The following is a 15,975-nucleotide window of genomic DNA, read 5'->3' as shown; positions in this document are numbered from 1 at the left end:
CATTGTATGTATATGCCATATTTTGTTTATCCACTAGTCTGTTGATGGACACTTGGATTGTTTCCAGCAATTGTGAACAATGCTGCTGTGAACACTGGTATGCAAATATCTGTTTGAGTTACTGCTTTCAGCTCTTCTGGGTATATATATTGAGTATGGTATTGCTAGGTCATAGGGCAACTTGGTATTTCATTTTCTAAGGAAGTGCCAACTGTTTTCCATAGTGACTGTACCATTATACATTCCCATCAGCAGTGCAATAAGTGTTAATTGGAACATATTTTGAAGAGCTAAGGAAAAAATAGAGTAAGCTAATAAAGTCAAATAAGCTCATTGGTTTTGTCTTACATGTTTAGAAATTGTAGTGGTTTCTTTGCATTGTTCTCAGAATGAAGTCTTAGGCTCTTAAGATCAGCTTTCAAAACTTACCTTGAACTGGTTTTGGCCTGCCTATTGAGGGTACCCTGGTTCAGCATTCAGTGGTTTTCTACAAAAAACTGGATTGTCTATTACCCTAGAGGGCATTTGGTAATATATTAGGATGTTTTCTGATTGTCAAAGTGATGGTGAAGTGAGATGAAGGTTACTGGTAGCATTTAGTGGGTTGGGGCCATGGATGGTAAACCATCCTGTAATGCATGGACTACACACTGAAGAATTGTCATGCCAATGCCAAAAACACCAATTCAAAAACCCTGTGTGAGGGTCAGAATGTCAGTATTTGAATTAGAAAGATCTGAATTCTAATCTCAGCTGTGTTCTCTGTAAAATGGGGATGATAATACATACTTTTCAGTAAGTAGGTAGGTATTTACAAATCGTGTTTGTAAAGTGCTGTGGCTTCCAGATTTCAGTAAATATAGCTACTATTAAACGTTATTGTTTTTTTGTTCCAGTACTCCTGGATTCTTGGTAGATTTTATTTCTGTCTTTGACCATTCTCACTTCTCGTGCTATTTCATTTAAAATTAACTAAAATGCCACTTGTTTCAGGTTCTGGTGTGATTCAGAAGGGCAGTTCCTTGGGGACTGAATGGCAGACCCCAGTTATCTCGGAGGCCTTTCGGAACCAGTTCAGCCGCTCTTCAAGTCTAGCTGATAGTGGGGACACAGCCATTGGCACATCATGCTCGGACATTGCAGAGGGTAAGTTTGAATTAATGATTTGATTACCGATATGTGTACTCATTTCCATATTTTGTTCCATGTATATTGTCATTTCCAGAATATTCATAAGGTTAACCTACTCATTCAGGGAGTCTGCTTGGTTCTTCCTTCACCATGCTTCTCACATCTTTTCCCTTCCTCTGAATTTCCACTGTTTTTCCTATCTGAAACTACTTTCTAATAGGTTTCTTGGTCTCAAGTCTTTCCATCTACCTGCAGATTTATCTTCTTAAAAGTCTCATTTCATGGTTTCCCTTTTCTTGAAAGCCTCCGTTCCCATTACTCTGAGGATACAGTTCAGAGGCCTCAGTTCTTCTGTGATCTGGCTCCCCCCTACCCATTCAAGCCTTTTTTTTTTTTTTTTTTTTTTGCATGGGCAGGCATCAGGAATCAAACCTAGATCTCTGGCATGGCAGGTGAGAACTCTGCTGAGCCACTGTGGCCCTCCCTCAAGCCTATTTCTTTTTTTTTTTTTTTTTTTTTTTTTTAATAGATTCCCCTTTTTATTTATTTATTTATTTTTTACATGGGCAGGCACCGGGAATCGAACCCTGGTCCTCGGGCTTGGCAGGCAAGCATTCTTACCTGCTGAGCCACCGTGGCCTGCCCTCAAGCCTATTTCTTATAACCAGGGAACTCTCTGTTCCAGCCAGGGCTGTTGTCTTACTATGCTATGAAAATACAGAACTTTTTATTTTTTCATAACTGGGCCTTTCTCCCCCCTTCTTTAAAATCTGGGCTCATTTGTGTTGTTCTCACCACCTCTCACCCCTCCCAGCTATGTGGTGCTTACTTATTATTCATGATCTAGTGATGTCTGGAAAGTTCTTCCCATCCCTTCTTCCCATTCCTGATCTCCTTCCTCTTTGCAATCATGTCTTTTGTTTTTGTACTTAAATTAAGTAACAACTATCAGGCATTACTTTGCAAACATAATTGCTTTTCCAGTTATGTTGTAGATTCCTAGAGGGCAGAGGACTTAATGCTAATAATTAATTACCAATTATTAAATACTTTGTGATGGGTACCATGCTAAATTTCTTCTACATCATTTGATTAATGCCTGTAAGAACGCTACAAAATATTATATATTTCCATTCTGCAGATGAAGAAACTGAATTTCAAAGGGATTGAATGCTTTGATTAAAGTCACAAAAGTAAACTTTGGTACTTTATTAGAAGCCATTTAAAAACATATCTGTTCTACTTTATATCCTCTAGGATGGCTGTAATAAAAAAAATATTAACAAGTGTTGGTGAAAATGTGGAAAAGTTGGAACCTTTATATATTGTTGGTGGGAATGTAAAATGGCATAGCAACTTGGAATACCATTTGACAATTCCTCAAAAAGTTAAATATGGAGTTACCACATGACCCAACAATTCTATTCCTATGTATATACTTAAGATAAAGGAAAACATGTGTACACGAAAGCTTTACATGAATGTTCCCAGTAGCAGCAATCAAAATACCAGAAAGTAGAAACAACCCAAATGTTCATCAGCTGTTCGTTGGATGAATAAAATGTGATACATCCATCCAATAGAATATTATTCAGCATTAAAAAGAAGTATGTAGTACTGATACATACTGTACCGTGGATGAACCTTGAAAACGTTTATGCTAAGTGAAAGAAGCCACACATAAAAGGCCACATATAGTATTATTCCATTTATATGAAATGTGCAAAATAGGCACATCTATAGAGAGGAAAAGTATATTAGTGGTCATCAGGAGCTTGGGGCATGGGGGTTTGGGAGTTGGTGCTAATATTTTTAGAATTTATTTTGGGAGTGATCAGAATGTTCTGGAGTTAGTGGTGATAGTTGCACAACCTTGTGAATATACTCAAAACTACTGAATTGTACACTCAAGTGGGTAAAGGTATAAACATGTGAATTATATCTCAAAAAGCAGTTTTAAAAGAGAATAGTTTTGAAATGTTTGGAAAAAATAAGGAGAATGAAGAAAAAAAATCTCCTATTACTATTAATATCTAGATACCTGACAATTTTAATAGTTTGGCAGTTGTATATATATGGGAGTTCAGTAAATAGAATAAATCTTAATCATAGCTTTTGAGTTACACAGGATTTTTAAAAATCACTTAATCTAGTTCGTCCTCTTAGCTGGCAAATAAAAATTCCTTGAGTTCAGTAATTTGCCTAATGTCACACAGAATCAGTTTCCCAACTATAGTAGACATTCCATCATTTATATAATCAAAAGTGTTACTGTCAAATTAGTTATGAATTGTTAAGCTTTTGTTTACATGTGGAGTAATGGGAACTTTTTTATTTTGACTAAAATAATAGGTCTTTTTAATCAGAGTTTAGATTTTTGCCCTTGTTGAGTTTGCTCAATTTAAGTGAAATAAATGGTTAAACTGATTGCGTGAGTGTGCTTTTTATACCTTGGGGAAATATACATATTTCCTTTCTATTACACTTTTCAAAATTGTGTTAATCTTCTAATAGGCCAGACTTACTGGTCTAGAAGTTTTTTTTAAGGATCCAAGGTGTCTTTTCTGCCATGTAAGTACTATGATCTTTATCTTAATCTTAACTCTTGCTTGTTTTGTTCTTTTATTTATTTTTTTCTTAGAGAAGTTGTAGGTTTACAGAAAGATCATCATGGAGAAAATACAGAGTCCCCGTACACCCTCCCCTCACATACAGTTTTCCATATTAACATTTTACATTAGTGTGTACCTTTGTTATAATTGATGAAAGAATATTAGTGTAATTATAAACTATAGTCTGTAGTTTACATGAGGGTACACTGTGTTGTACAGTCCTATGTTTGTTTTTTTATTCGTTTCTTAATTTTTATTCTACCAACATATATACCACGTAAAATTTCCTCTTTAATCACATTCAGATATATAATCAGTGGTGTTAATTACAGTCACAGTGTTGTTACCCTTACTATATATTATCAAAACTTTTTCATCACCCCAAACAGAAACTCTATAGCTATTAGGAACTAATTCCCCTTTCCCTACCCTCTTTTAAACTATATCCTAGTTTGTTGGACACTTGGGTTGCTTTCATCTTTTGGCAATTGGAAATAATGCCACTATGAACATTAGTGTGAAAATACCTGTTCAAGTCACTGCTTTCAATTCTTTTGGTTGTATGCCTAGATGTGGGATTACTAGTCATACGATATTCAATACTTAACTTTCTGAGAAATGCCAGTTTTCCATAGTGGATGTACCATTTGATATTCCCACTAACAATGGATGAGTGTTTCTATTTCTCCACGTCCTCTCCAACACTTGTTTTTTGGTTTTTTGTTTTTTAATAGTAGCCATTCTAATGGGTGTGAAATGGTATTTCATTGTGATTTTGATTTGCATTTCTCTAATGGCTGATCATGCTCAGCATCTTTTGATGTGCTTTTTTTGATCGTTTGTATACTTCTTTAGAGAAATGTCTGTTCAATCTTTTGCTACTTTTTGGGGGGAATGGGGGTGTGCATGGACCAGGAATCAGATGCCCAATTTTAGATTGGGTTATTGGTCATTTTATTGTTGTTGAGTTGTAGGATTTCATTATAAATTCTGGATATTAAACCTTTATCAGATATATGGTTTCCAAATACATTTTCCCATTCTGTACGTTGTCTGTTTACTTTCATGAAATCCTTTGATGCATAAAAGTATTTAATTTTGATGAAGTCCCATTGATCTCTTATTTCTTTTGATTGTCGTACTGTGGGTTTAAAGTCTTAAGAAACCATTGACTTGCATGAAGTCTTGAAATCCCTACGTTTTCTTTTAGGAAGTTTTTGTTGTTGTTGTTGTTTGGTGTGTGTATATGTGTGTGTGTGCTGTATGGTGGGGGTCACATTTCATTCTTTTTCCATGTGACTATCTTGTTATTGCAGCAACATTTGTTGAATTTGGGGGGGTGGGGGAGGGGGAGTGCATGGGCCGGGAATCGGCTCAGGTCTCCTGCATGGCAGGCGAAAATTCTACCACTGAAGTACCTTTGCACTCCCTCTTCTAGGAGTTTTGTAGTTGTGAGTCTTATATTTAGGTCTTCGATCCATTTGGAGTTTATTTTTGTGTATGGCATGAGATAGGAATCTACCTTCATTTTTTTGCATATGGATATCCCATTTCCCAAGCACCAGTTGTTGAGGGGACTGTTTTTCCCATTTGAATGTACTTGGCTTTGTCAAAAGCCAATTGGCCATAGATGTGAGGCTCTATTTCTGGACTTTCAATTTAATCCCATTGGTCTATATGTTTGTCCTTGTGCCAGGATCATCCCCAACTTTGTTATTCTTTTAAAGATGATTTTGGCTATTTGGGGCTTCTTACTCTTCCTTATAATAAGCTTGAAGATTGGCTTTTCCATTTCTGCAAAGAAGGCTGTTGGAATTTTGAATTGGGATTGCAATGAATTTATAAATCACTTTGGGTAGAATTGATGTCTTGACAATATTTAGTCCTCTAATCCATGAGCATGGTATGTCCTCCCATTTATTTAAATTTTGATTTCTTCTAGTAATGTTTTGTAATTTACAGTGTTTAAGTCCTTTACATCCTTAGCTGCTATTATAAACGGAATGTTTTTCATTTCCTCTTCAGCTTTGTTCATTACCACTGTTTAGAAACACAAATGGTTTTTGCATTTTGATCCTTATGCTCTGCCATTTTGTCGTATTCATTTATATGCTCTAGTAGCTTTGTGGTAGTTTTTCTTTTTTTTCTATGTATAGGATCATGTTGCTGCAAATAAGGAAAGTTTTACATCTTCCTTTCAATTTGAATGTGTTTTGTTTCTTTTTCTTGCCTAATTGGTCTAGCTAGAGCTTCCAATACAATGTTGAATAGTGGTGACAGTGGGTATCCTTGTCTTGTTCCTGATCTTAGAGGGAAAGCTTTCAGCCTTTCACCATTCCATATGATGTTAGCAGTGGATTTTTCATATATGCCCTTTATCAAGTTGAGGAAACTTCCCTCTATTCCTGTTTTTCTAAGTTTTTTATCAAGAAAAGATGCTGAACTTTGTCAGATGCTTTTTCTGCATCAATTGAAATGATCATGTTTTTTTTCTTTCTTCATTTTGTTAATGTGGTATATTACATTCATTGATTTCCTTATATTGAACCATCCTTGCATGCCTGGAATAAATTCCACTTGATCATGGTGTATGATTCTTTTAATGTGCTGTTGGATTCAAGTAGTTATAGAACAGATTTTAAAGTTTGGTATAAGTTATACAGTTCCACGATTTTTCATTTTTATTTTTTAGCTGCTCCAAGACACTGGAGACCAAAAGAAATATCAATATAATGATTCAGCAATCATACTCATGTGTTAAATCCTATCTTCCCTGTTCTTTTTTTTTTTTATTTTTTTGTGGGAAAAAAAACATATATTCAAAAAAAACTATGAATTTCAAAGTACATTGCAACAATTAGTTGTAGAACAGATTTCAGAGTTTGGCATGGGTTACAAGTCCACAATTTTAGGTGTTTACTTCTAGCTGCTCTAAGATGCTATAGACTAAAAGAAATATCAATATAATGATTCAGCAATCATACTCATTTGTTAAACCCTATCTTCTCTATATAACTCCACCATCACCTTTGACCTTTATCCCATTCTTTGGAGTATTCTAACTTTTTTATGTTTGAAAGTGCTGTTGCTGATATGGGACGGGGGGGTGGAACCAGTTGATGTTCTGGAGAGACTGGCCCTTCTGCATTTCAAGATTTATCTGGTTGAACAGGCTTGCTTTTGATTCAGCCTTTCACTAAGGTGTTTTACCTGGAAGATTCTCAAAGAGTACTGAAAAGCTCAGAATGCTTTCAGCTGTCTGCTAAAGACTGGAATAATCGCTGGCTTAGTTCAGAGTACCATACTTTGTAAGCCAGCAAGAGATGTAGGCAGAAGTGATCCTGATTTAGTAATAGCCCAGTCTCTATCCCTTATTGAGAAATGAGTGGCTGCTAGAAGGGGTGAATTTTTTGCTGTTTTGTTTTTTTGGGATATGGGGTGGCCAGAGGTATAGTTAGGGAGAGAAGACATTTAGAAATAATATACTTAAAATAGCAAAAATTTTATTATTTTGAGAGCTGTAGATCTCTCTGAATAAAAATCACAGATCCCATAAACTAAATTTTAAATGCCTTTGAAAAGTGTAGAACATAGTGGTCTTTTGAAAATATCGGTTGTTATTTTGTTTCAAAATGTTCTATTATACACAAGACAAACCTAACGTGTAGCTTTATACCTCCATCAGAATCAGCAGTTTCCTTAATATAATTAAACCTAACAAGTAGGAAATACTGACAGTGAAGCAGAGACAATGATCTCACTTTATTCCATCATCATAGATGGACTGTGCCCATTAGAAAACTAGAAAAACTGTATTGTTTAGTGAGTCTATAAGTAATATTGCTATATTGTAGGTGAACATGATTGAAAGGGGTTGTATAGAGTCATGTGTTCCACCAATTAACACTACAAATATAAATGTTATTGTATGAACTACTTCAAAGGTATAAATCTTGTACAAAGAGTATATAATATCAGGGTATTGGGGGGGAAACTACTATTGTATGATTAACAGAAAGACATCAACAGTATCACAGCAGTACCAGGGGTAAATAATGGGGGTGGGAGGGACAGGGTTTAGGGGGTGAGTTGGATTTGGTGAAGGTGTGTTTATCAGTTTTTTTTCTCCTGGGAGCAGTGAAAATTGTCTAAAATTGAGACTGTTGATGAACTGTTGACTTTATTCATTATAATGATGCCCAAGGGATGGAGGTGACTGCAGTATACACTGACTGAGAAGTAGAATGGCAAACTGTGGTGTATACTTATGATCGAATATCATGCTGCTATAGAAAGGAATGAAGTCATGAGGTATGCATCGTTGTGAATGAACCTGTGGGGCATTATGTGATGCAAAATAAGCCAGAAACAAAAGAGTAAATATTGTATGGTCTCATTTAGAAAATACTTATAAGAAAATTGGAGCCTAGATTGTAAGCTCTTACAGCAGTAAGGGTCTGGAACTGTTAATGTTATTTCTAGATTTTGAGAGGCTGTGCTATATATGTATAACCTGGTATTTCCCTGGAACTTTGGGTACCTGTGTGACACCTAGGACACAGAGTAGGAGTTCTACAGTTCTGAAGCTCAGCATTGCCACATACAACAACTGTTAAATAAATTGAAAAAGAAATCAGGCTTCAGTTAGAAATAAGAACAAAGCTGATCAGATCAGCATAAAAATAATTCAGAATACAGGGGTAAGGAAGACGTCATTGTTTTAGAACTTTGCCTATTCCATGAGAACAAAAGAAGAAAGGCTTATTTTGTCCAGCGTGTAAATTTTCTGTAGCAGATAATTTAACTCAACATGGCTGGATAGATCATTTAAACAACCCAAGCACAGGGATCCCAGGTTGGGAATGAGGGCTTGTAATTCTGTATAGCTTAATGTAATACCCAGATACATCTCAGGGTATGTTGAGCAGATAATTTTAAATTATTGGCAAAGTCTCTTGAGGGATTGGAGAGACAATATGAAACTATTAAACGTTACCACCGGGAAAACCCCTGGTTTTCCAATCCTACAGAACAATTGGGGTGTTATATAAGAGTCTTGCCAATCCTAAAGAACAACTAGGGTGTTATATAAGAGTCTACAAAGGTTCCATGCATTGGGGTAACATTCCAGAAACCTACAACCTCCAGATAAGTCCTTGAAGTGCAGAGGGGCCAGCCTCTCCAGAATATCAACTAGTTCCATCCCCCTATCCCATATTATCAACAGCCCCTTCCAACATGAAAAAGTTGGAATGGGCATAGCCCAAATAACCCTGAAGAGTGGGAGAAAGATCAAAGATGGTGGGGGTGATGGTAGAGTTATATAGAGAAGGTAGGGTTTGACAAACAAGGATGATTGCTGAATCATTATACTGTTATTTATTTTAGTCTCCAGTATCTTAGAGAAGCTAGAAGTAAAACCCTAAAATTGTGGAATCGTAACACATACTAAACTCTGAAATCTGATCTACAGTTCATTATTGTGATGTGCTTTGAAATTTATTGCTTTTTTGTATATATGTTATTTTTCACAAAAAAAGGAAAAAATGTTGGCAAAGTCCCTTGAGGGATGGGAGAAAAAAATATGGAACTATTAAACTTGACCCTGGGGAAAACCCTGATACTGTCTCAAACATTTGGGACTCCCAAGTCAATAGGCCAAGCCCTTGAACTTGAAGGCTTGCTCTTGTGAAACTTATTTATGTAGTGGAGAAGCTTACCTTTCCTATAGTTATGTCTAAGAGTTACTTCCAGAGGACCTCTTTTGTTACTCAGATGTGACCTCTCTCTCTCTAAGCCTAATTAAGCCTAATTCATTACTCTCTCCCCTGTGTGGGACAGGACATTCAGGGGTAAAATTCTCCCTGGCATCGTGGGATATGACGCCCAGAAATGAGCCCAGCCCAGCACCTTGGGATCAACAATGCCTTCCTGACCAAAAGAGGGGAAAGAATTGTAACAAATAAAGATATTAGTGGCTGTGAGGGTTCAAATAGAGTTGAGAGGCTACTCTTAGACAAGCTTCAACTAGATATTGCCAAATATTATAGTTTGCAAAATCCTAACCAAAACCATTCCTGCCAACTATAAAGAACATGTAGGTCTTGATCTGAGATTTTAACCAGGGTTTTGTGCATTATGATTACTTTCCAGAAACCTGCAACCTCTAAATGGGTTCCTAGGCTAGAAAAGTCCTGAAACTCAGAGGGCCCAGCCTCTCCAGAACATCAGCTAGTTAACCTCCTCAAATCCCATGTTATCAACAGCGTTTTCCAACATGAAAAAGTTTGGGTATAGCCAAAACACCCCTGAAGATTGGGAGAAAGATCAGAGGAGAAGGTGGAGTTATAACAGAGAAGATAGGATTTAACAAATGAGTATGACTGCTGAGTCATTACAATGATAATTATTTTAGTCTCTAGTGTCTTGGAGTAGCTAGAAATAAAAACCTAAAATTGTAAAATTGTAACCCATACCAAACCCTGAAATTTCTTCTACTACTAATTGTTGCAGTGTGCCTTGAAATTTATTGCTTTTTTGTATATATGTTATTTTTCACAATAAAAAATAAACATATTCTCCTGGATTAGTTGGTACTTTCTTCTTGGCTTTGGTTTGGCATTATTGACTGAGGGGTTATGGGCTCAAAACTGAATGATGCTATGGATGGGGAATAATGGTCGGAGGTGTTAGTGAGTCTAGCACAGTAGCAGCTTGTAGGCCACAGTCTCACTGTCTTCTTTTCCATAATTACACTGTGGGAACAGGGACCTTTGGTGATAGCTGATATTAGGGTGCTATTATGGAGGATTATTAGTGGAGATCCTACCAGTCTTTGAAGTCTTCATCCTTACCATTCTACTTTAAACCTATAGACTGGTCCTATATATTTAACTTATGGGGTACCAAAAACTTTATCCCTTGATTCTGGAATTTCCTTCTTTCTTGGCCCTGAGAGGCTAATGCATTATTATTATTGTTGTTGTTTTGTTTTTGTTTTTAGGTATGGCCTTTTATATATATCCCCAGGATCATCTTGGGTATGGGAAATTAGATATTCTGCTACATTGTATAAAGGATAGTTTGGCTTGTGTATGTTTTTAAAGAGCTGTTTACAAACCCTAATGAGAAGATGGTAACTGATCTATACTCATAATTCTATATGTCACTTTATTAGCTTAGTATGCTCTGGGTTGGTTTATGGAGAGGAAAAAAGAGAAACAAACTGGTGGTCCATGGTAGATGTGCTTAGTTTGACAAAGAGTACCGGACACTTTAGCAATATCTGTGACTTTGTCACCATAAAAATTACAGATAATTGCATGTCACATTACAGTTGTTGTAGATACCTGAAAATTTCATATATGATCATTTTTGATGGTTTAAGACATGCCACTGAATTTTATTATTTAATGCCTTAATAAAGAAATAATTTTTTTTTTAAGTATTGGATACAGTTGAAAAGGGAAGAAATTATGTTATTCCTTGTCCCTTTAGTTTTCTACCTGCTATAATAGGTAATGGGTTATGTTACCTCTCATTCCTGTCTTCTCATTTGCTTGCAGCCCACTGTCCTGGCACATTAATTCTGTGACCTTGTAGTCTTCCTCAGAACAACACTTGAAAGTAAGGCCAGGTAGGAGGAGCCAAGGGAAACTGAAGTCTGGTCTGCAGGAAAAGTTAAAAATCACATTTGGATAAAATCAAGGGTATAAGTAATAGGTAAAATATAAAAGAGGATTCCAGTTTGTATACCCACTTGAGAGTGCTTACTGTGCTAAAGTGAAACATGAGCGTTACTAAGAATAACTTCACATATCCAGGCAGTCAGGTCTGGAGTGTAGGAAAGAAAACAGTCCTGACTCAGATGCCATACTCCATGACTTGGATACCGAGTAGGACTATCCAGTTTGTCTTATTCTTTGAACAGTTTGGATTCATTACTCACCTTCACAGGGGAGCTCTAGAGGTCACAGAGGCTTCTGACAGCCCTTGGAAAGGGTGGTTTTAGACTGGACCTAATTCATTTACTTTAAGTAAGTAATTTTTCTTTTGAAAGTTCAGTTCCCATCTTTGTTTGTTGACTCAAGATTTTTTACTCGGTATGAAAGAGTGTAAGTTAAAAGGGAAGCCAGCGTTTTCCTTTTGTTGGTTTTATTTGTGAATGATATTTGAGATCCTGGAACACACATCTTCCAGTTAGGCTGCTTTGTCTTTCTGCCTGATACTACTAATGAGAATGTCTTCTCTGCCTGGTCTCAGGACAGGTAGATAACCTCTGGCATAGCAGCCAAACTCAAGAAAGTTTACTATTTCGATTTTGACTTATGGAAGACTACTCTCTCTGCAGATTTTTGCAGCTCAAGTGGCAGCCCTTCTTTCCAGCCCATCAAAAGCCACGTAACTATTCCAACAGCCCATGTGATGCCTTCTACTTTGGGGACTTCTCCTGCCAAGCCAGATTCTACACCTGCTGGCCCCTCTTCCTCCAAACTCCCTTTGTCAGCTGAAAGTGTGGGAATGACAAGAAATGGAGACCTTGGTGCAGTGAAACGTTCTCCAGGCCTTTCTAGAGATCTAATGTATCTCTGTGGCACTACTGGAGAAAATGGAATTGAACAGACCTGGTTTCCAGCAGTGGGCCATGAAAGAGAGGAAGAGATGAGGAAGTTTGATATTCCCAGCATGGAGTCTACTCTCAATCAGTCAGCAGTGATGGAGACACTTTTTTCTGATCCCCACTACCAAGTCCACTTCCACAACCCAAGAGTCGACTCAAAAAAGGAGTTGTACAAAATGCTCCCGGAGGCCAAGAAGGCACCAGGCAGTGGGGTGGTTTGTGAGCGGAATGGACCACACCCTAGTGGGAGCGGGGTGCTCCCTTTGGGACTCCAGCCTGCCCCTGGGCTCTCCAAACCTCTACCCTCTCAGGTGTGGCTTCCAAGCCCTGACCCATGGCATCCCCGTGACCGTTCTTGTGAGCTCAGCACTTGTCGGCAGCAACTGGAGTTGATCCGTTTACAAATGGAGCAAATGCAGGTAGAGTCCTTCTTTCCTTAGATTTTTTAGGTTCTATACAGATCTTAGAATTGTATTGTTTTTGTCCTATTTGTGTATTTTTTATATGGTTTATGGCAGGGTTTTCCATGTGAGTATCCCATTATTTCAGCACCATTTGTTGAACTTTTTATTTGTTGGTTTGTTTGGGAAGTACATGGGCCGGGAATCGAACCTGGGTCTACTGTGTGGCAGGCAAGAATTCTACCATGGAACTATCCTTACACCACCTGTCCTGTATATTTTGTTTTGTTTTGTTTTTACATGGGCAGGCACCGGGAAACGAGCCCGGGTCTCTGGTATGACAGGTGAGGAACTCTGCCACTGAGCCACTGTTGCCCACCCATGTCCTATATATTTTGACTCTTAAGAAAATATTTGTAAGAAAGAGGGAAGATGTTTGTTAGGAAATGAAGGCTTGAGGGCTATTGATGATTAAATCTATTTGTGATCTAATTAAATACTAGATAAGTTATCCAGAGTAGAGGGTTACAAGATAAAACCCATTGATTTTTTTAACATTAATTAACATTGATTGTGTACTTAATATGTACTAGTCACTAGGCTTGTTACTTTCACTTCCAGAATCTTTTTTAATCCTCATAGCACCATGACAAAGTAAATGTAGAAACTTACCAGGTTCTAAGAATAACTAATATGCCCAGGGTCACAGAGCTAATAAGTGGCAGAACTAGGGTTTAAAAATTGTTTTGAACCCCCTCTGTTCTTTCCACTTTACCACTTTTGTATTTAAAAAAAAGAAAAAAAAGATTCCTGTGCTGCTGAAGAATGAGAAGGAAGGGAGCAAAAGGACATACTCTCTTCCCCTGGCTGGTGAGGACATCTTAGCTCCTGGTTTGCCTCTCTTGCCAGATAACAAAAGATAACTGACCTTTTCTTAGAAACTAGAGCCTCTCTGAACAGGGAGTGTCCAGTTGGCACAAGCCTCCCTAGCAGGTTCTTTCCAGTCATGCATCAGAGCTAAAATTATTTCATAAACACTGGGCTTTCTCAGGCTAAGCCAAACTGGGGCTTGACTGCAGACCTAGCTGGGTACTTGCCCAGCTGTTTTCAGGTACCTATAGGTTAAGATGAAGTCATCTCCTGAGCCTACCTACTTGTCTTTCAGCTTCAGAATGGAGCCATCTGCCACCATCCCACTGCTTTTGCTCCTTCACTGCCCACCTTAGAGCCAGCACAGTGGATCAGCATCTTGAACAGTAATGAACACCTTCTGAAGGAAAAGGAGCTTCTCATCGACAAGTAAGAGGGCAGGGGGTACGACAGAGCCAATGTCGACTCTCCTAGACCCAGTGAGGTCACCTAGTGGTATCTTCTCAAGGGCAGTGCATCCCTTCTGCTTAGGCCCAAGCCTTGCCTCATGGTAGAGCTAGATTGATAAGCAGCATAGTTTTGTATCTGACTAATGTGATAGGCCAGTTGTATATCTCTACAGGGACTCTAAAGAGAACCTTAAAGGGGTACTTTGTTCACTGCAACTTTTCTCTCCTCATATCCTGTCAGTCTGCTTTGTTAATATGCTTTTCCTCCTTCAGCAAAACAGTGTTGCTCAGAACCCAAGGTCTTTGCTTACATAGTATGGATTGTACCCATCTCTCCAAGGAAAGTAGGGGTTCATATTACAGACAGGTTAGTGTCAGGACTTTGGACCTGATTCTGTTGGCTTTTGCAGGCAGAGGAAGCACATCTCTCAGCTGGAGCAGAAAGTGAGAGAGAGTGAACTACAAGTCCACAGTGCCCTTTTGGGCCGTCCTGCCCCCTTTGGGGATGTCTGCTTGTTGAGGCTGCAGGTAAGTACTAGCAGCCAGGATAACATTCTGCTCACCATAACTCAGTGCCTTCCCTGCACTTAGGTATCCAGGGATACAAAAGGGACCACAAGTGATGTTAAGATGTCCCCTCCCTGAAAGAGTAAGCATCCTAATTAAAAAGTACCCACTGCTGTGCCCTTGTTGGGGGCAGAAAAGGCTTGAGGGTAAAGCCATTAAAAGTCCAGATGCCTTTGTGTTAGGACATACTTGAGAGGAAAGAAAGGCAGAGCAGGGTAGATAGTAAGGTCCTAGAGTCAGAAGATGTTTTCAGAAGTTTTACTCTTGCAGCCCTGACCAGAAGGAGGGAGAAGTAGAGGTGCTGGGGATGACTCATCCTCATTTTTATTCCTCCATGTCTTAGGAGCAACTGAAGAAAACCATATTCTCATTGAGGTAAATTGCTGTGAGGGTTGACAGCTAGAAAAGAACATTGCTTTATTGACCAAGCATCTACAATTTGTGCTTTTGAGTAAATGGGTATTAGACAGTCCATAGTACTGATGAGCCTGTTCAGACAGTATCCCTTCTTAAAGGATCAGAATGTTAGGTGAGAGAGGGCCCTAAGATAAATCTAAATGTATAATCGTCTGAATTTACTGGTGAAAAAAATTGAGGCCCAAGTGGGAGGAAAAACTTGACTAAGACATACAGAGAATAAGTATAAAGGAACCAAGCTTTGAGCCTAAGTCTCCAGATGTCTTCTGCTTTGTTCCTTCCAAGTATTGCTTTAAGGCAGTGGCTCTCAAATTTGAGCCTTCAGAATCACCTGGAAAGCTTGTTAAAACACAAATCATTGGGACCCATCACCAGAGTTTCTGATTCAGTGAAATTGAGAGTTGGATCCAAGAATTTGCATTTTCCCAGGTGATGCTGATGCCTTTAATCCTAAGACCACACTTTGGAGAATTATGGCTTTAAGAAATTCTTGGAGAAAGATTACACTTTACTGCAAAGTGTGCTGGGAATAAGTAAAGTATATGGGACCATAAGGCTTGGGAACAGTTAATATATTGAGAATCTTTCTGGCAGGAATTACAGCGAGAGAACACTTTCTTGCGTGCACAATTTGCGCAGAAGACAGAAGCCTTGAGCAAAGAAAAGATCGAGCTTGAAAGGAAACTCTCTTCTGCAGAAGTTGAAATTCAGCTCATCAGAGAATCTCTGAAAGTGGCATTGCAGAAGCATTCAGAGGAGGGAAAGAAACAAGAAGAAAGGGTGAGCTAAGGAGCTGATGACTCTCATTCACAAAGGAGTTGGCACCAGCTGGCTTTTGCCAGAGCCTAGGCTGTTCTGGCCCCCATTCCTGGAACCATTTGGGTGAGACCCTTACTAGGCTTCTCCCC

The 15,975-nt window shown here is 38.3% G+C and overlaps 1 protein-coding gene across 1 annotated transcript in view; it reads left to right on the top strand.

Moving 5' to 3' along the window:
• CEP85 (centrosomal protein 85) overlaps nt 1–15,975 on the top strand; it is a 45,655-nt gene that overhangs the window by 16,391 nt on the left and 13,289 nt on the right. The window contains exons 3-7 of the mRNA XM_077150738.1: nt 994–1,146; nt 12,094–12,782; nt 13,930–14,063; nt 14,494–14,611; nt 15,662–15,847. Coding sequence (XP_077006853.1) covers nt 994–1,146; nt 12,094–12,782; nt 13,930–14,063; nt 14,494–14,611; nt 15,662–15,847 — 1,280 coding nt within the window. The remainder of the gene's footprint in view (nt 1–993; nt 1,147–12,093; nt 12,783–13,929; nt 14,064–14,493; nt 14,612–15,661; nt 15,848–15,975) is intronic.

This window comes from Tamandua tetradactyla, chromosome 2, assembly GCF_023851605.1.
Source record: "Tamandua tetradactyla isolate mTamTet1 chromosome 2, mTamTet1.pri, whole genome shotgun sequence".
Taxonomy (NCBI): Eukaryota; Metazoa; Chordata; class Mammalia; order Pilosa; family Myrmecophagidae; genus Tamandua; species Tamandua tetradactyla.
Note: the sequence above shows the minus strand (reverse complement) of the source record. Positions and strands in the feature narration are given on the sequence as shown.